The sequence below is a fragment of the Gymnodraco acuticeps genome, unplaced genomic scaffold (genome assembly GCF_902827175.1).
Source record: "Gymnodraco acuticeps unplaced genomic scaffold, fGymAcu1.1, whole genome shotgun sequence".
Taxonomy (NCBI): Eukaryota; Metazoa; Chordata; class Actinopteri; order Perciformes; family Bathydraconidae; genus Gymnodraco; species Gymnodraco acuticeps.
In genome coordinates this window covers 463,096-484,134 of record NW_022991325.1, presented here as the reverse complement: position 1 = coordinate 484,134, position 21,039 = coordinate 463,096, and the positions used below count along the sequence as shown (strand labels likewise).

General features: G+C 41.0%; 2 protein-coding genes across 3 annotated transcripts in view; both read left to right on the top strand.

Annotated features, from left to right (window-relative positions):
* The first annotated feature begins 5,224 nt into the window (after window positions 1-5,224).
* Window positions 5,225-15,839, top strand: trim25 (tripartite motif containing 25). 2 transcript variants are annotated; one of them, XM_034240370.1, is made up of 11 exons: window positions 5,225-5,468; window positions 5,708-6,331; window positions 6,873-6,968; window positions 7,192-7,425; window positions 7,649-7,817; window positions 7,986-8,018; window positions 8,447-8,620; window positions 10,398-10,457; window positions 11,282-11,362; window positions 11,728-11,787; window positions 11,874-15,839. In XM_034240370.1, the coding sequence occupies exons 2-11, from the start codon at window positions 5,729-5,731 to the stop codon at window positions 12,404-12,406; spliced, it is 2,043 nt and encodes a 680-aa protein (XP_034096261.1). In that variant the 5' UTR covers window positions 5,225-5,468; window positions 5,708-5,728; the 3' UTR covers window positions 12,407-15,839. The 2 variants fall into 2 exon arrangements, with proteins under 2 accessions (XP_034096261.1, XP_034096260.1); XM_034240369.1 differs by having other exon boundaries at window positions 11,282-11,416.
* Window positions 15,840-17,512: 1,673 nt separating this feature from the next.
* LOC117562517 (E3 ubiquitin/ISG15 ligase TRIM25-like) overlaps window positions 17,513-21,039 on the top strand; it is a 25,905-nt gene continuing 22,378 nt past the window's right edge. Inside the window, 3 exon segments of the mRNA XM_034240357.1 lie at window positions 17,513-17,907; window positions 18,361-18,588; window positions 18,590-18,985. Of these exon segments, the coding sequence (XP_034096248.1) occupies window positions 18,382-18,588; window positions 18,590-18,985 (603 nt within the window). The 5' untranslated portion in view covers window positions 17,513-17,907; window positions 18,361-18,381.

Here is a 21,039-nt window from a genome sequence, read left to right as displayed (position 1 = left end):
AACAAGTAATTATATCATTATTGATATACAGTTACAACCTTGACTTTACATCAGAAAGAACAAATATTAAAAAAGTGACTAACTGCATCAGTTAGGGTTAAAAAAAAAAAACGTGTATTCAGCTAAAACATATACATCGCTGCAGTAAGTTATTATCCAGTGGAAAGTCCTTGTCTACTGGCCTGGTTAAATCAAAGTGGTTACTTTCTGTTGGCTGGGCAGTGTAGTTTTACACACCGTCTGATTTTACTTTCTCAGGACTTAAAACAGTTTTTTGGGGGCAGACCCCCTCAAAGAAAAAAAATATACACACGCATACAAGGTCATCATCTTAATAGTTTGTTATGCTCATCGAGTCATCCGTGAGCAGAGCATCAAGTTGGCATGTCTATTACAGCTGAATGCGGCGATTAATATTTTGTTCAGCAAAACGCCTCACAAACGTATTAAGATCCAAAGCTTTAGTGCGTTTTGATTCAATGCTGAGTACAGCCAAACTTGACATTCTCTTCTCTGTCATTGTAGATCGCAAATACCTCATTCCTTCCGTCTACTTGGGTCCGAAATGCTTCTCGATCATATTTCCAGTCTCGCGCCAGGGCCGGGGGAGGGGTTACAAGACTCGCGTCTTGTGCTGCATTCACTTGCACTCGGACATTAGAGATTTTCTCTCATAAATGTCCGATGAGCCACAACTTTTCTTTCAAAACAAAGATGCCAACTGGGGTGGCAGCTGGGGTGGCAAGGCTATTGTTTAGGGTGGCAGTTGCCACCCCATGCCACCCCGGTAGATCCGCCCCTGGTTACAGGTAATTGCTAAAGCTCTGTATAGTTGCAACATCTATACACAAATATATACATATAAACAAACTGCTAAGAATTCAAATGTCCTTTTTCCGCGGCACTCACTATGGCCCGTGTTATTTGCCTGCACTTGATTTGTCATCTCTTTTAACAATGTTCTTCCCTCACTTTATCTTCTCTTCACGTGAAGCTCTCCTCTCCTCAGCTGGTGTAGTAGTTAGGCACGCTAACGCTAGCTATATAAATATGACGCTCTATGTATAAAAACAAAACTTACCTTCTTATATCTTTCTCCACTTAAATGAACTTTCTGTCCTCTCGATTTCCATCACTCTTGTTCGTTCTCTCTATGTCTGGTCAGACATCAATCTGTTCCACGTAGCGCGCCCCCTAGAGGCCTGGAGCACTTCCGGAATGTTTTTTTTGTGTGTGTTTTGGGATTTGTACGTGCTTTGGACTTTGCATATCATTTTGGTATTTGCAGCGTTTTTTTGTTGCGTTTGTTTTCGGGGTTTGTGTGTTGTATTTAGTTTGCAACATTTCTGTAAATGCAGCGTTTTTCTGTTGTATTTGTTTTCAGGATTTGTTTGTTTTTCATTTCATTATTTGCAGGTGTTTCCTGCTTATGTATGCGTTTTGGGCCGTTGTTCCGCGTTTGCACCTGCCGGCCACCGTACAATGTATACTTTTGTAGCAACACTATTTTTATATAATGGCAAAGAAAGGGTTCAGTGTCTTTTCTTTTTTCCTGTATCATATGTGGCAGCACTGTTCAATGTTTCTTGAAAACATTACCCACTGTAGTGTGACGTGTGAATAAACTCCAACTCTGTATCAACAACACTGTTGTGTAACTTCAGTTAAATACTTGTATGTGTGTAGATTAGAAAGAGGTAAGATAAAGGATCTGCAGTATTTTATGAAGTATTCATCGTACAAAGGTCAGTTTTATACAAGTAGAAGTGTGTATTTACCTGGTAGTAGGCTGTCAGTAATGGCTACGCCTCTCTATTTGGACTGGTAGATCTCGGCAGACTGGCAACTTTAAAAGTAGCTCTCGGTTCAAAAAAGGTTGGGCACCCCTGCCATACAGTGATGGGGCTCAAATCAGTATTTGCAATGTAATTACATACACGCTCCCCTTGACAGTGAAACGCCACGCGTGAGGTTTAGATTATTTCCCTGTCTCAATTCAAATTGAACTGTATGAAATAAAAAGGCACATTTGTCTTGTAGTAAATAAAAAGGGCGACCTGGAGCCAATCCTGCAATTTACCCACAAGTGAAAGAGTTGACATGCTGAAAACCCAACCCCTGCAGGCGGGTCTGGGGGGATTCTCCCCCAGGAGATTTTTTGAAATACTAACATAAAATACACATTCGTTTGTGTGTATTGTGTTTGTTTCCCTGCTGTGACGTTAAGTTACTGCTTGTAATTATGCCTTTACAAGCTTCAAAGTTGTATTTATCATCTGAATTTGGCGAAACAAGTTGAATATTCTAAAAACCAAGACTTTGTTTATTTGAAATCAGATGAAAACAAACTGTCACGGACCCTGCCGTGTTATCTATGATTACTATACGCTTTTCATTCATAATTTCAGCGGGAGCGAGGGGGAACGGCGCTGAGGAACAGCAGAGGTGTCTGTGTTGACATTCCCCTCATTTTGGAATAAGGGAAATGCAGAGACAGGCTACAAGTGTCTTAGGTTCAAGTTAGACAACTTAGGGCTGCACGATATTGGAAAAAACTGACATTGTGATTTTTCCCCCCCCTGCGATATATATTACGATATGAAAACATACAGGAATTGAAGAAAAGACCGTTTTTCTTCCCACAAACCATCCTTTCTTGAACTTTAATGCTATACAATTGGTATTTTTTAAACTATATTTAACCGGATGAAGGATTTTAGTCACGGACGTCTGGATCTTAAGTTTTTTTTTAAATCGTCACATCCTGCGATATCGCGCATGCCCATATCGCGGTTATCGTCACGACACGATATATCGTGCAGCCCTAGTTGGGTTAGTGTTCATGACTTCATGTTTATGTCATCTTAATGGTTATTCTCAATGCACACACATTTCCCGTGCTTTCCAATAGTTTAAAATAGTTTTATTCCACTGTTTAATAACCTGTTCAATACAAACATGCCACTTCTAAAAATTAAATAACATTTCTGTGAACTGATATTTGTTTAGTGAGTTTATTAGAGGATGCTCCTTGAAAGATTGTAAAATGTCAATGAAGATGTCAGACTTAGTATATTTGTTAATAATTACATACAACACATGGAATTTGTGTGTGTGTGTTCCAAGTGAATCTGCGGCCCCCTGGTGGCCAGTGAATCAATTATGTGGCCCCCACCACCATCAAAGTTGCCCATCCCTGGTCTACTTGGATCCAAAATGCTTCTCGTTTTGCGCTGTCCCCCGTTCAAATGAAATCGCCGCCAATCATATTTCCATGCTTGCGCCAGGGGGGGAGGGGTTACAAGGCTCGCGTCTTGTGCTGCATTCATTTGCACTCGGACATTAGAGATTTTCTCTCATAAATGTCCGATGAGCCACAACTTTTCTTTCAAAACAAAGCTGCCAACTGGGGTGGCAGCTGGGGTGGCAAGGCATTTTTCTGATGTGGCAGCTGCCACCCCGTGCCACCCCGTAGAACCTTCACTGTTTCACACACACATATGCCAGACATTTTTGCATACATTCACAGTAAATATGTATTCAGTATGATAGCTGTCTGAGTACAGAAGTTAAATTAATTTCTCACTTATTCTGACAATGTACTTAACTCCAAATAAAAGACCCCAATAAAAACAGTTGTTAAATAATAGTGAAGTCACGTTGTAATAACAATAACTCATCTCTCTCGCTTTTTTGAGTTTTCCCATCCTACAGGTTGCTAGATGTATCTAACCCTTTCTCCTGTCTCCCTCTTTCAGCACAAGAACCCCAGGGGGATTCAATGGAGCCTGAAGACCTGCAATGAGACCCTCACCCTGCACCTGAGTCTCAACTCCCAGAGCTTTGCAAGCTTCTGCCTGTTCCTTATTTTTATTAAACAGACGTTAAGCTTCCCGATGGTGTGGTCTTTGTTTAGTGAAAAATATGATTACCTCACATATGTTGTTGCTGTTGTTGTCTTTTGTGATAGTTAATTTGCTCCTGCTGACTTGAGCCAGACATTCTTTCCTCCTCTCTGTCAGTGGGGAAACCGTACATTCATACTCCTTTCTCTGAGCGATTGGAGCATCCCCAGGCAGCACAGCAAACCATGGGGGAGACTATATGCCAGGACAACAGAGGAAAAGGCACAGACAAACGGCATGATATGCTATTCAATGTTTATTGAATTCCATTTATTTACTGTCAGTTGACAATCATTGATAGGCACCTGTCGGTCTCCTGTCCTTTCTGAAAGTCATAAAGAAGACATTACTCATTTAGATTACTTATGTCCTCAATTACCAGGGGATTACTGAAACCACCATGAATTAAAGAAATTGTAGAAATGAATCTAATCTGAATTTTGAAACCTTCCTTCCCTCCCTCTAAATATATCAAACAGTAGGAAGTGATGCTCCTGACTACCATTCAAGTTTAAGAAGATAATATTTGTTTTAAACAATTCAAAGCAATAAACAACAGCAACAGGCTCTTTAACCAAGGCAACGTTAGCCTAACATGTATTAACAGGTAAGATAGCTGTTCACACTATGTATATTTTCTGCTATTTTATTTCTATTTGAGATGTTTACATTTTCGATTGTTTAATTCTAGTCTTTTAACTGTCTTATGTACAATGCCTTGTCTTTTGCTGCTGCAAAGCAAACATTTCCCAAATTGGTATCAATAAAGTACTTCTTATTTTATCTTAATCCTCAAATATTAGCAAATGTAACTTTTTCAAATATTGATGTAACTACATACACATCGATATGTTGTATACATATTGCAAATCAAAACCTTTATTCACTACTTATTACCGTAGTTCTATCTCCGGTAATCATGCATTCAAATGTCCCACCACGAACTTCCGGGGAACTATTGAGTCTCCCTGAACCACGTGACGATCAAGCATTTTGGTCCTCCGCTGTCGTAACTCTTCTTCTCTTCTCTGATGTTATAGAGGCTTCTCAATACTCAAATTTCCCCTCCTCTCTCCTCGGTTACCCTCCTCGGTCCTCTGCTCGCATCTCCTGTGGGCGGGACTAAGTCTCGAGGAGGGGAGTCGAGGAGGGGAAATTTAAGAATTGAGAAGCCTCTTATGACACAGAACTGCTACCCCGGAAACAGGATGCAACGCGTCATCTGTGAAGCTCGTCACGTGCCTCAAAGGTTGATAAGGAGGGGCGTTGAGGCTCCGCCCATGTTGAGTTCCCGCCCATCTTGAGGTACTGCGACCATCTCGCACATGCGCACTGCAGATCGGGCAGGGCTGCAGATCGGGTAGTGACGGTAGTGACCTACAGTCTATGGTAGTGACAGTGACAACGGCTGCTGTCACCACCTGTATTTATTGTCCTCTCAAGACAGGAAGGAGCCATCACATACAGGATATTACAACTAGTTCCTGAACAGCTTCACTTCTTAGTGTGAAGAAGAAGAAGAAGAAGAAGAAGAAGAGCGACAAGGACACCCGAGGACTCGAGGTATTGTTGGAGATTTAAACTAAATTATTATTTTCGAGTTCCCTGTTCATGTTGACGTGAGCTTTGAAGTCGAATGAAGGCTAAATTCTAACATTTCATACTTTGTTTTGTCACTATTTAAGTTTTTAACGATAAACTGCTGGAAATTGGTCGAACTGAATATAAATGTTGCCTTTAAAGGAATCGAAACTAGTGCAAGAATAGCGCAAGTTAAGTTTCGTTTCTCCCTCGCAACTCAGAGCCCAGCCCACTGCAGTTTCATGATGGCGGCGATGGACCAGAGTCCATTTTCTCTGTTGAGTCTGGAGGAAGAGCTGAGCTGCAGCATCTGTCTGTGTCCCTTTGACTGCCCGGTGACCATCCCCTGCGGACACAACTTCTGCCAGGACTGCATCCTCGCGAGCTGGAAGGACTCCTACAGCTGTCCTCAGTGTCGGACCCACTTCCCCACCAAACCGGAGCTGAAGAAAAACACGGTCCTCAGCACCGTCGTGGAGACCTTCAACCTGCGGTCGACCAAGAGCGAGGCCGACCTGGGGACAGCAGAGGACAGCCAAGCGGAGAGCCAGGATGTCATACGCTGTGATACATGTATGGAAGCAGAAGCGGCGCAGACCTGCCTCACCTGCATGGCCTCTTTCTGCGAGGAGCACCTGCGGCCTCACCGGGAAAACCCAACATTTAGAGTCCACCAGCTGAGTGAGCCTGTCGGCGACCTGTCCGAGCGCATCTGCCCAGACCACCACAAGCTGATGGAGCTCTTCTGCAGCCAGCATTGCCGTCCCATCTGCAGCCTCTGCCTCCAGCTGGTCCACAAAGGCTGCTCCTTTATGTCCCCGGAGGAGCAGAGGAACCTGAAAGAGGTGTGTGTGTGTGTGTGTGTGTGTGTGTGTGTGTGTGTGTGTGTGTGTGTGTGTGTGTGTGTGTGTGTGTGTGTGTGTGTGTGTGTGTGTGTGTGTGTGTGTGTGTGTGTGTGTGTGTGTGTGTGTGTGTGTGGGTGTGTGTGTGTGTGTGTGTGTGTGTGTGTGTGTGTGTGTGTGTGTGTGTGGTTGTGGTGTGTGTGTGTGATGTGTGTGTGTGTGTGTGTGTGTGTGTGTGTGTGTGTGTGTGTGTGTGTGTGTGTGTGTGTGTGTGTGTGTGTGGGTGTGTGTGTGTGTGTGTGTGTGTGTGTGTGTGTGTGTGTGTGTGTGTGGTGTGTGTGTGTGTGTGTGTGGTGTGTGTGTGTGTGTGTGTGTGTGTGTGTGTGTGTGTGTGTGTGTGTGTGTGTGTGTGTGTTCACTGCATTAAAGCGTTATATGTCATACCACACAATGCTGAGATTTGACAAGTAATGTTACAGGTTTAAATTTACAAAATAATCTTAATGATACTTTTCTGAATGTGTCCTGTTTCTCTGTTTTATAGTCCGACCTGAGAGGCAAGTTGGCTATCCTGGACGAGAAAATAATGAAGAACGAGCGAGTTATTTCGCATATTGGTGACATGGAGGACAAGCTAAAGGTAGTCCTGGATACTTGACATTTCATTATTTATAATTCTTATGAATTCCAAAAAAAGAGTTTCTTGAAAGAAGAAGAATAAATAAAGGAAAACATTAAGTGATTATTGTTCATTTGCAAACCATAACACTGAGATGTTGCTTTGTGTGATATAACTGTCATTTTCTCTAACCCCTGTATTTACTCTTTTCCTTTTGCCTACTGATGTGTTCTGATTCTCTTAGGACTCAGCGACCAACAGGAAGAAGGCCCTGGCAGCTGAGTATCAGCAGATCCGGGATATGTTGGCCCGAGAGGAGAGTGAAGCTCTGACTGCTGTTGACTGCGAGCTGCAGAGTGGTCAGACTAAGCTTAAGGGTCTCTCAAAGAAGTTCAATGAGAACGTTGTTCATATGAGTAAAGCTAAAGAAGACATCATCAGTCTGCTGAGTCAGTCCCAGACTCTTGCCTTCCTACAGGTGAGTCAATCAATCCGCAAAAACCTATCCTTTAAACAGCCTTCAAAGACACTAATCACGCTGTCTGTTTAATAGTGTTTATAATAATGTTATATTTAAAATCACAACCTTTTATCTTTTTTTTTTAAATGACAGTATTCCACTCATAATAGATACACAATAGAAAATAAAAAAGCTTATTTCCAATGCATTGCATAAAAACAGTTTGTTCTTCTGCCTCCAGGCGTCAGTCAACCTGCCAAAGGCTGCCAGCTTTGACCCTTACACCCCTCAAATCAACCTGGATTCTAAGAAGGTGAAAGCCACGCAGGACTTTTGTGCAGACCTGAAGGAGCACCTGACGGAGATGTTTAAACCGCCTGTTGAGGACAGACTGCGGATACGCAAACCGGGTGAATGTGCAGTTACACTTTTAATGGGAGATTTAACATTTTGAGGTGCATAATGGGATAATGATAAAGCCAACTTTTGTTGCAAAACATAACATGGGCGTCTGGAGAGCTTGTGTTGTGAGATACTGGAATTTAACTCCAATGTCTTGTCCACTGTTTATGGCTCAGCAACGGAAAGCACTGGACCTCATCCCATATCTGGTATGTTAATCTCTGCTTTTAACCTATAATATAATACAATATCAATATGTATGATAAACTCACGTCTGCACAGCTTTGAAGTCGCTGAAAAATGCAAATATTTGCTTCACGATTGCAAAGGCAATTTAGGTGTTCCTATATCCTATTTGTAGTAGCTGTTATCGTCTGTAGCTGTTAGCATCTGCCGTGTCTGGTAAGAACAGACCCTGTTCAGCTAATAAAGTCGAACAAGTGTTCAAAATAATACCGTATGAAGAATCTAAACAAAATAATATAACATCCCAATCATTTTCATATATAGATCCTACACAATACTGTAGTTTTGATAAAATAACGTTTTGAAAATCTGTGTATGGCAAATATGCTTTTGCATTTTGTGATACAATGAGTGCACAAAATGTCTTCTTATTTTACCTTCTCTCTTTCAGAATTCAACAATCTTCCAAAGCAGAAAAGGCCCCCCAGGTCCCACAGTCCAGGTCGTCCCCTCATCGAGTCATTATACCAGCCAGTTTACATGGGGTCACATCCACACCACTTTGCACCCCAGCATCAACCAGGCTACAACAGGGATCTCCATTTTATGGCAGGACAAAAGACAAGTAAGAAAGGTTTAAATTGTACCATTGTACTCGCAGAGGTCGAACAGCACACCACCTATCTTAATGAATATCGTAGCTCTTTAAAACGTCTGTCATTGGAATCTTTTGAAAGATGCTAGTGCAGGTCCATTTCTAAGTGGGAAACTTTACAGTTGAATATGGATTGAGAAAGAATAGTGAAGCCATTCATGTACAACTTTGTTGCACTTGCACATATTAACCCTGGCATTTTAGGTGAGTTGGTTTATGGTGGAACCAAAAATCCAGAAAATCAAAGAAATGATGCGACTCTTACTTGATTTCAAGATATTCCTCAAGTTGGTGCTAATCGTTTGGTGGTCAGGGATGTTCAACTATCACAAGGTGAATTCATTTTAGTGATCTCATTTCTAAGACTCAAATACAAGAGCAGCTTTCTAAATCACTTCTTTTTTTTTTATATATTGAGTAGTGCTGGGGGGAAACGATTATTTTGAAAACGATTAATCGGGCGATTATTTGATCGATTAGTCGACTAATCGAACGATTATTTTTCTGTTGTTCAATTCATAAAAAACGTAATGTAAAAAAAAGTAATGTAAAAAATTTTTTTTCCACGATACTGTGTCTCAGGGGATCTTAATATTTAAGAACCTATTAATGTGTTATACCAGATTAACGGAAATAATCTCAGCTAACTGACGATACAAACCATGTTTACCAACACAAAACAAAACATAAGTCTCATAAGAAGCAAACTAAAATGCTATCTAAATGACCCCTGAGCGAAAAATGCTAACGGACATTGGCATAGAACTCAAGATAACCCTTATTACTTATCGTAGCTGCACATACAAGATATCCGATTAAAGCTGAGACTCCACAGATTATGTAGGTATATAGTATCATCACTGAGTGATCCGGACTCGCGACAGGGGAAGCAAATACAGTCATCACAACACGTACCTTCACAGAGCTTCTAGGGAGATCGTCTCACCGCCGTAGCTGTCAATCTGATCAAAATACGTGTTCAATGGCATTAAAATGAGAAAAAACGCGGCTGAATCGGTTAATCCATAGGTTTTTAACGTCTATGTATAAAAAAATTATTGAATTTATAATCCATAATTCCATTTTTATGTAAACATCGGAGAGCAAATGCTAGCTGCTAATGGTTGCCACCACAGCTAGCTGCTGCTTCCGGTCAAGCAGCAGTCTCAGTGAGATATAAATATATAAATATCTTTGCGTTTTGGACTAACTTTAAAATATTCCCATGCTTTTGAAGACCTGGGGCGAGATGTTTTCGTTTGAGGGCTTCGTGCGCAATCCTGTGAGGAGGAGTTGGTAGCCGTTTCAGTCTCCATTGTGTTAGAAGTGCGATTGCGAACTGCTTGTTGCTTTGGGTGACCCACGTGTGTGTGGCGACCATATATACAGTCTATGGTGTCGACGCGGAAATATGTCGTCGACGATATTTTGAAGTCGACGCGTCGCTACAGCACTAATATTGAGAAAACATTTCTCTCCGACACACTGGACAAATAAAGAGCTGTTTGAACATTAAAGCATGTAAACATGTCACAGTAGAGGCACAACATACACATTTTAAACTGAAAATGAGCATAAGACTCCTTTTTAAGATAAGACTTTAAAAAAATGGATCACCAGAATGAATTGTTCTCACTTGCCTTATGATGTATGTTTTGAAAACAACAAGGGGCTTTTAAGAACACATGAGGATTGCGTCTGGCTCTAGTATTACATGTTCCTATTCTTTTGCTTCTCCCTCTCTCAGAGCCGCAAAGGACAGGTCCAGGCTCTCAACACAAAGCAGGCCCAAAGGAGAAGTCTCAAAGTAAGAAATAGTCTATATTTGGTCCCACATATGGATAACACTCAAGTTTATGCGCAACAAATTCTACCTTTTTATGAAAGTTATAATATTCGGTTTTTTAAGTTTAGTTTATTTATTTAAAGGACAGTGCACATTAATCCACATTGCTGTAAATGAGCCAGTATTAGCCAGCAGGCTAATTTTCAACTGTTGTCCTTGGCAAGATGTTAAATGACCACAACAAGACTAGAGAAATAAAAACATAATTAAATAGAGTACAGCAGACAACAGCAGTACAACATAAGGAGGTGTTGATTCAACTTAACGGTCATTTTGGATGTGGTAGTTTTGGTGCTATTGAACTCTTAATGTGTCCTACTGAGACCTGTTATTAATATGTTGTCCACCCCATTTATATCAATGAGAGAACGTGTGTGATGTGCTTGTACTTGTTTGTTGTTTAGTGTAAGAAGTATGTTTTAATTATTGTGCATGTTGATTTGCTATTGAATAAGACTTAAAGGGACAGTTTTGAAGTGAAGGCCAGTTTTATTTCTCTATAGTCACTACGTAACATACAGTAGAAGGCTGTTGGCACGTCCCCAGCTTCGAACAACAGACATGTTTTATTTATTTTTTTAGATGGCTAAAATAGGTTTTGCTGCTGCCACTGTCCACAGCAGTTCAATGTACCGTATGTTTCTTCAGACTGGGGTGTTCTGACCTTTTTCTCCTGTACCTTTTATACAAACCCTGTTTCAAAACATCAGAAATATCCCTTTGACAGCTCTTCAGAATTAAGACTGCAGTTAAATAACAAATGTACTATCTTTTTTTATCTTCAGAACCAAAATCTCACAAAGCTCCAAAAGACAATATTGGACAAAAGAATGAAGAACGCTCAACAGAAAACCTCTTGGATTTAGGTGGGATAATCCAACCCAGAAGCAGTACTCCTCCAGCTTATTTGAATAAACCAGGTAGAAGCCATTCAATAAAAGAGTACTCCACTGATTTACTATGACAACATCTTTTGGAGTAAGAAAAACTCACATCGATTCAGCTGGACCAGATGATTTTATTCTACAAATGTTCTCAAAACCTTCCACCTAAATTGCAAACGGGCAATTAGCCAGTCTGCCTTCTTTTTTCAACGTGTTCACCTACTAGTCGTCCTCAACACCTGTGAACAGACCTAAATGCTAATCGTTGGAGATGCCATTTTTTAAGATGCTCTTTTCAATTGTTTTCTTTGCCTAAAGACAAATTAATTTGTTGTCTTCTGTTGCAGAAATGTCAGACATTCCACCAAGCATAACATCTGCTGAAAAAAGAACCGAACTTTTGAAATGTAAGTGTATGATTGTAGGAGGCATCATCCCCTATTATGGTATCAACAAAGTTTGTTGTGAAAATGTTGATTTTTGTCCCTACCAGATGGTACAGTTCTCACTTTGGATCCAAAGACGGCCCACAAACGCATCGCTCTGAGTGAGGGCTTCACTAAGGCCTCTGTGTCAGATGAACACACAGACTATCCCGACTTCCCTGAACGCTTCTCGGTCTGCTCCCAGGTGCTCGCTCGTCAGAGTTTCTCTCAAGGCCGCCACTACTGGGAAGTGCGACTGAGCTGCAACAACTTCATTGGCGTAGGCTTGGCTTACAGAAGCATTGACCGCAAAGGTCCCACCAGTCGACTGGGCCGCAACGACCAGTCCTGGTGTATCGAGTGGTTCAACGTCAAGCTGTCCGCTTGGCACAACAGCAATGAGACCGTGCTGGTCAATCCCGATCCCAAGCGCGTAGGCGTGCTGTTGGATTGTGACGAGGGCACTGCTACGTTCTATAACGTGGCAGACAGGGCGTATCCCTTCCACACCTTTGTGTTCCCCTTTGCCCAAGCTGTGTGTCCAGCTTTCTGGATTTTCTCAAGTGGCTCGTCCATTTCTATGTGCAAGCTTCAGGCATGAGGAGCATATGCACAGAATTGGCGATGCGGGCACACTCGTAATACACAGCCTTTTCTTCTAAATACACTCATAATAATGAAATATAATACACTGCTTTGTTCACTTATTAAGACATTCCCTGTTAACCCACCTCCAGCTAACATTTAGTCAAAATCAATTGAAGTTGCAACTAAATGGTTCTTTGTGCTGTTGGAGTGTTCAGGTGAAACTTGATTGTCCCCACTTTTAGTGCTCGCTGATTTAGCTTGGCTTTAACAAAGAAAATGAAGGAATAACTCAAATGTGTTTGTCTGAAAATGTCAGCACACAGTCCTTATCTTCTAAACTTAAATGGACTCGCATGCAAACGATAGCGCCATCGCTGTTGTCGTTAGCTATGCTAGCTGTGATTTACAGCAGCTGAATTTTTGGTTATGTGACCAAAAACGATTAAGACTGCTTTTCTAAACACGTAAAAGCAACATGCTTCGTGTTTTCCAGTCTATAAACTGCATCCCAGGTGGTTTGAACACACCTGAGCATCGATATGACTTCTGTCATTAGGATTAGAAGAAGCAAACAGAACGCCGCGCACTGTACTCTTACCGTACAGCATGTGTGTGCTAGTCTTTCTCCTGTATGGTGACTGTGACTGGATAAAGAAGTGAATTATTACGTCACGCTCCAGCATGTGTCAGTACAGTGTTTTCATATGTCCGCATGTGGAAAATGTACGATCGTTTTGGAGTGCATTGAAGTTAAGGGCTGGGCGATATGGCAAAACATTTGATCAAGTTATTTGTTTTTCATTCTGATGACCTTTAAAATATTTCTTACAGTCTCTAAATCGTTTTACCTTTTGATCCAAAATCAATAATCAACCATCCGTGTTTAATGGCTTGTGCATTTCAGACTACTTTAAAAAATGCTAATAATTATGATAGAGATTAAGTTGAAAATGTAAAATAAAAAGCTCAGAAATTGACAAAAAACGCCAATGTTCTTTGATACTATACAGGTATACATTTGCAAAAAAAACTGAATTGTTCCCGCAAATGAATGCCTCTTATAATATGAGAATATTGGAGGGTTTTTTCTCATTATTGTTCAGTTTTTATCTCCCTAACGTTCAATTGCTAATTTACGCCACTGTAAGGTTGCAAGTTGATTGGCTAGAACATAATTAGTTTCTGCGATGTGATTGGCTGTTCCATGTGCGAGAGCAGAGTACAATGCAGTAGTTGGTATTAGCGGTGTTACAGTGTTTTACAAATGCTGATTAAATGATGAGCCATTCAACATAAAAGAATCAGAATCTTCAACAATCTTTTCTTGTTATATCTCCCGTGTAGTCAATAACACAGGTGATGTCTCCAGTTTATTAACCGATGGAAAAGGTTTCCTCAACCGTGGCATCGCTTCCCTACTGACCATGTATTGACATTTTGTTTATCAAGAAAAGTGCATATATCGTTATCGCCCAGCTCTAAAGCGTCACTTCCTCAACTCTTTTTCGGCTGATGTGAATTAAAGTCATATAGACAAGTTCCATCAAGTTTTGATGAATCTTTCCTTTTGATTGTTTTTATTGGATGTTACCTTTTTATTGGTGACGTTAGAGCAGTGGTCACCAACCTTTTTAAGCCCAAGATAACCGACGTCGGCCTAGGTGAAAGGCGAGATCTACCTATTGCAGAATTGAGTGAAAAAGACGGCCCAGGCAGTGCTTCCAATTTGCCGTCCTCTCTTGTGTCACGATGAGGTTCACGTAAAGCACGGTTAATGTATTATATTATTGAAGTGTCTCAAATATACGTTAATCAAGTGGCATCTGCTAACGGGGTGGTGGATGATAGGTTTACATCTAAAAACGTATTTTTCAAACATTATTATTTTTATTTTATTTTTCTTTCTTTTGTTACTTGTTTTTTTAACGGTCCGCGATCTAGCCGCACCACACTCGCGATCGATCGACTGGTTGGCGACCACTGCGTTAGAGGAAAGAATTTAGGGAAAGGAAACGGGTGTTGTTCTTGCATCCTTTACTCCATAGATGTACATTGATATACAATTTCACATCTATGGTGGGCAAATTAAACTAACAAGCCATCAGCCTGGTCTGTTGGCTTTGTGTAAGGTGGTGTGAAGCTAGTTAGCTGTATAGTTTCACAGGGGTTAATTATTTGTTGTGTGATACAAAGTTTACCCCGGCTTGTAAGATGATGATGTCCCGCGAGGGTGCTCATCTTGTGCTAAATCGTGTGAAACAACAAACTGTATGGGTGTCTAGCAGTAGAGATCTGTCTACACAACATGCGGTGGTACGTTCACGGTGAAGTTAGCCGTTTGAACACAGTTCTCTGTTCTAATAACCTCACAGGTTTTTAAAAAAAGAAAGTTTTTCCTTGATGATTTTGCTGAAAAACTGGTAAAGGTTTGTGTTATGGAAATAATTGTCATAGACGCCAAGATGTGACATACAGGACAAACCTTGATGTCTGTTTACCTTCTTTAAGGACACAGGCTGCTTAGCCAATAATGTTATTGTTCCCATTCTGTGACCGGTCAATACTGGGTCACAGATGGTCTGTGTTGTGGGTACACTGGGACACTTCCTTCTCTGTATTTGTGGACTCCAAGGTAAAATCTTCGAGGTCATAAGTGTCCGACGCAAGTAGCTCAGTGTTCCCACACTGTTTAGGCTATCTTCTCAAATATGTTGTTTACTCTCTGCGAAACCAGTTAGATGGGCTGGCAAGAGAGAGGCTCTCCAGAATTGACGTGGCAACTCTACCGTGGAGTCAGAACCTCTGACTCTTGGATTTGTGATGTGAATACTCTGGTACCAACTCCAAATAAATCACAGTGGTTTGACATCAAAGCTCCGACTCTTCCCGTGTCTCCTTCCTGAGTCGGTGACTCCACTGCATGCTACACAGAAGTTTCCTCTACAGTTTGGACGTGATCTCAGTTTTGAGTCTTAATGGTTGGATAAGTTCAAATATCTCAGATTCGTTTCAGGCAATGCACTTCAGGTACAGTGTTATTATTAGGCTCCATGCTATTGTGTGAAGGAACCGTACATCATTGCATGTAAAGTCTGAACCTGTATAATGAAATCTGCTGTTTTCTGTTAACACAAGTCAACACAATGAAGAGCTGTGGTTTGGGACACAGCTCCGCAGACTCCTGTGACGTGATGATCATTTTGTTTGTTTGCCGTGCATTTACTGAAACTGTGTTCATTGTTCTTCGCATCATATATGGTCGAGGGTTGTATAACACTTGAACTGTCAAACCAAACCAACCTGTGTGTAATGCTTAATGTACGGTGGTTGTTTTCAGGTGTTTGCCATTGTCTTAAAATTCCAGTGATTATGGCTCTTTTACATTAAATCAATCTCTAAATAAATAAACCAATGCTTACTATTAATAAAGTGTGCTCTATCAAAAACGTTTCTTTTCTTTTTGTGAAGACACAGGTGGTTAAAATAGCACTCGTACATTTTTGGAAATTCTTCCTGTTATTTCTTACCAATAAGTGATAGAATCGATATCTTCAGACATCTGTGGGCCGTTCATATGCAGAGAGATTACATTTATATATTGTCCTCACAGGAAAATTGAAAACTATATTTGATCCTCAAAATGTCAGTGTTACTCTTGATCTGATGAACATTTGGGAATCCCATTAAATATGCTTTTCCTGCTCGTTCTCATCTATTCAGAAGTAGAGGCATCACACAGCTAGCAACTAGTTGCAATTCAGCCTAATGAAAAGCAATTTTTAAAAGCAATATACTTTCTTTTTTTTTTACAATGTAAAACTCTATCTTTGCATCATTGGCTTGCAATATCATTGTAACGATGCCATGGCCATTACAAAAATTATATATTAGGATACCTGAAATAGTGTGCCATATAGTAAAATCCTTAAAAGTCTGATTTAAGAGTTCATTATATGTCACATCATTAATCCAAATCTGCACAGTAACTAAAGGTATTAAATATAGTGGGCTAAAAGTCAATTTAACCTCTGAATTGGGTAGATTTACGACTTTAGTTGTTTATCTTAATTACAGTTTACATTATGTATTAATCATGCTATAATCATGTCTGTGGGCTTAAAGGTCTAAAGCAGGGGTGGGGAACCTTTTTCCTCTCAAGGGCCATTTCAATTTGTTCAACATCCTCCGAGGGCCACACAAATTATTGACCTCTGCTTAAAAATCACAGCCCATTTCATTTGACCTTTCTTTCATTCTGTGCAAAGAAAAAGCAACCTCTTAATCCAGATATCTCACCATGACTCGCGCATGCATGCACGTGCACGGTGTGGCATGACCACCAAACAGAAAGATATGGACACAAGATGTGTGCAAATGTATTTAGTTTCCTATCCATGGACATGATTTAAGTGGGGGGGGGGGGAACCTAACCTCCTCTAGGGGGGTCCAGGGGGGCATGCTCCCCTGGGAAGATTTGTTTTTAAATATTGAAGTTAAAAGCATCAATCTGGTGCACTTTGAGAGCAACATGAAGAGATCTATGGAAACATCTCTCAACACCCATTTGAAACAGAACTGGAAGCAGATTTACTTTTTCTTTATGGATATTTTACAAATCACTCCCCTTTTAAACTGTATTCTTCTTTATTAATAACAACTTTTTTTTACTGTCATATAGTATTTTATACCTGTTTACTTTATTATCTTATTTTTTGATAACTATAATGATCATATAAAGATGTGCCTTTACCTCACTGGTTGTGGAAAAAGCTTCTTATATTTGTTAGCATAGCTAGCTAACCAGATGCTAATAACAACAAAGTTATGATCAGGATGACAGATGAACAGATCGCCACTGGGCTTTCAACTAAAGACACAGACACGCAAAAACTGCAGCATGTGTACGGACCGGTACGGATTTATGGGTACTGCCATTTTTTGAAGTCCCGGAGCGGCGTTCTGGTGCTCTCCGTCAGAATTGCACCCCCGTCAGACGAGACATATACCACGTGATGACACGTTAGGCTCGTGTTGTGTTCAAGGACCATGACCGTTGCCAGGAAAAACAGGCACTCGCTTGTTTAATTATTTTGCGGTCTAGATTTCTTTAATTTTTTTCTTTTTTGCGTGTGTTTATAAATTACCTCGAGGGCCATACCAAATGGTCTCGCGGGCCGTATACGGCCCGGGGGCCGGAGGTTCCCCACCCCTGGTCTATAGGCTTCTAGGCTATATGAGAGCTATGACAAAGCCCGAAAACTGTAATCAGTAACAGGGCTTGCTGGGACTTTGATGTCCCTGTTGGGCATGTTACATGGACTAACATTCGTTTCTTGGAAACTAACCCTAACCTTAAGAACTACTTCTTAAGGTTAAGAGAGCGAGAACGAGCGAGAGGGAGAGAGAGGCAGGCTTCGTCAGAAGTCATGAGTTTCTCCCTCTTATCAGAGATAACACACACTATATTGCCTGAATGTTTCCCAGAGAGCTTAGTTAGCTGCACCAGCGGAGCAGGTATGTTGGGGTAAATAAATGTAGTGTATAGACATACGACCTGTTCAGATACATATTATGTGTTTCTTGGTTTACACATTTATTTCTATAACAGGAATATTGTGAGATGATCGATTGTATGTTGAGAGTTGTTGCAGTGAAAGCTTGATGTTTTTTTTTACAATGTTACAACTTTCAAGATATATATAGGTTGTAATTGTTTTTATTTGTATATATATAATATATAGAAAAATCTTCTTACATTTGGAATATATATTTCTTTTTTTACGTCAGATTATTTAAATAAATAATAATTATGTAGATGAATCTGTTGGAAGGGCCCCCTGGAAATGTTTGCATAGACAGACTGTAGAAACGCCACTAAGAACATGATGTGGGTGTGGAAAACACTGTTAGGCAACTTGGTGTTCCTGAAATTGAAAAGTTAAGTTTCGTTTCTCCCTCGCAACTCAGAGCCCAGCCCACTGGAGTTTCATGATGGCGGCGATGGACAAGAGTCCGTTTTCTCTGTTGAGTCTGGAGGAAGAGCTGAGCTGCAGCATCTGTCTGTGTCCCTTTGACTGCCCGGTGACCATCCCCTGCGGACACAACTTCTGCCAGGACTGCATCCTCGCCAGCTGGAAGGACTCCTACAGCTGTCCTCAGTGTCGGACCCACTTCCCCACCAAACCGGAGCTGAAGAAAAAACACGGTCCTCAGCACCGTCGTGGAGACCTTCAACCTGCGGTCGACCAAGAGCGAGGCCGACCTGGGGACAGCAGAGGACAGCCAAGCGGAGAGCCAGGATGTCATACGCTGTGATACATGTATGGAAGCAGAAGCGGCGCAGACCTGCCTCACCTGCATGGCCTCTTTCTGCGAGGAGCACCTGCGGCCTCACCGGGAAAACCCAACATTTAGAGTCCACCAGCTGAGTGAGCCTGTCGGCGACCTGTCCGAGCGCATCTGCCCAGACCACCACAAGCTGATGGAGCTCTTCTGCAGCCAGCATTGCCGTCCCATCTGCAGCCTCTGCCTCCAGCTGGTCCACAAAGGCTGCTCCTTTATGTCCCCGGAGGAGCAGAGGAACCTGAAAGAGGTGTGTGTGTGTGTGTGTGTGTGTGTGTGTGTGTGTGTGTGTGTGTGTGTGTGTGTGTGTGTGTGTGTGTGTGTGTGTGTGTGTGTGTGTGTGTGTGGTATTCCCCTGATAGAAGCTAATTGGGCTTATGAAAGGAATATGAAAGGAATATATATATGGTTATACATATATATGTATATATATACATACATATATATGTATATATATACATACATATATATATATGTATATATATACATACATATATATGTATATATACATATATATGTATATATATACATGTATATATATATATACATATGTATATATATATACATACATATATATATACACACATATATTTATACATACACATATATACGTATATATACATATATACACATACATATATATACACACATATATACACACACATATATATACACATACATATATATACACACATATATATATATACTAGGGCTGTCAAACGATTACAATTTTTAATCAGATTAATCACAGCTTAAAAATTAATTAATCATGATTAATCACCATTCGAACTATTTTCCAAAATATGCCATTTATTTATGTATATTGTTGTGGGAATGGAAAGAAGGCGGATATATCCATTTAACATACAGTATCTATGTTTATTATAAAATGTTCTGCGTGTCAAAATGAAAGACAACCCACACACCTATCAATCATCAAACCGTGGGGTCTTAATTCATTACGTGTTGATTTCTATCAACGGGGGAGTACTTCAGGAAAGTCGACAGAAGGGTGGGTGGGGGGGGGGGGGGGGGGCTCGTGGAGTACTTCTTGACCACAGAGTGTGAACGTTGTGATCAGCTGTTTTCGCGCAGTTCTCCAGTGAAGGGGGGGGGGGGGGAGTCTCCCTCCGCAGCCGGTTGGCATAGTTTTGGCTCAATTCCGTTGTACAGACCGACGTTAACAGCAGCCCTGTCTGTGCACACGGAGACCGACTCTGTCGTCCGGTGATTAGTGATGGCGTGATGAAGCCTTATGAAGCTTTGAAGCTTTCCAGCCAATTGGTTCGCAAAAGGGTTCATCTCATGAGGCTTCATCATGGGCTTCATTTGAACACAAACCCCCCTGTTGGTCAAAGTGTGTAAAACAGGCAGATTGGACATCTCAACAGTGTGCTCCATCATCTCATACCGAGTTCCCAATGAGTAAAGCCTTAGAATAACTCTAAACAACGAACATTAAATCATATTTTCATGTTAACAATATTGTATTTATTCCAGTTGAATGATTGTGATTGAAAAGCCTAAGGAGGCTGGTAAACATTGCAAAGAGGGATTTGTATTCCTTAATAATATTCATAAACTTAACCATGTTGTAGCCTGAGAAAGGCTAAACCATATCAAAGAATACATTATTAACTACATTCTCATTTAGCTGTAGCTTTTATAAACAACAAAAAATACGTATTGTTCAGTCGTTGAACCAGGGACCCTGCGGTCATGAGTCAACTGCTTTCCAGCTGAGCCACAGCACACACACTAAAGCTCCCTGAAAACACTGCAAGATATGTATTCCTGTATTTATTGATGTTTTTATTCCTACATTTATTTATGCTTGTATCTATTTATACTTATGACATGTTCCGACCTCTATAAGTGAGGGTCTGAGCTCTCTTAATTCCATCGTGTCACCGGGCCCGGGTACAGGAGGGGTAATATGGTTCTTATTATACATCCATGGGTATTATGAGCGTTGTGGTTCAACGGTTCAACCGATCTGAATCGCTTTCTGAAGCAGTCACGTGGTATCGACAGGCAGCGAGGCTTCGTTTGTCATCGATGACGTCACTGGCCCAAAACGATACAAGCCTCGATACATGCTTCACAAAAAGCTTCGGAGATTACTCGACACACGCTCCGAAGCCTCGGCGCAATACGTAACATGTACGTCGGTACGCAAATGCGCTTTGTGACACAAGTGACGGTACGCATTTCAGATTACACACATAACCTGCGTACCAGTTATGTGTTACCTGTACTACAGCAAAAGTATTCTCCGTCGGGACTTCCTGCAACAACACCACG

Coding starts and splice junctions, on each gene's coding strand:
- trim25 (XM_034240369.1), top strand. CDS start 5,729: ATGATGGCGGCGATGGACCAGAGTCCATTTTCTCTGTTGAGTCTGGAG. Junction 6,332..6,872: donor AGCAGAGGAACCTGAAAGAG/GTGTGTGTGTGT, acceptor TCTGTTTTATAG/TCCGACCTGAGAGGCAAGTT. Junction 7,426..7,648: donor AGACTCTTGCCTTCCTACAG/GTGAGTCAATCA, acceptor TTCTGCCTCCAG/GCGTCAGTCAACCTGCCAAA.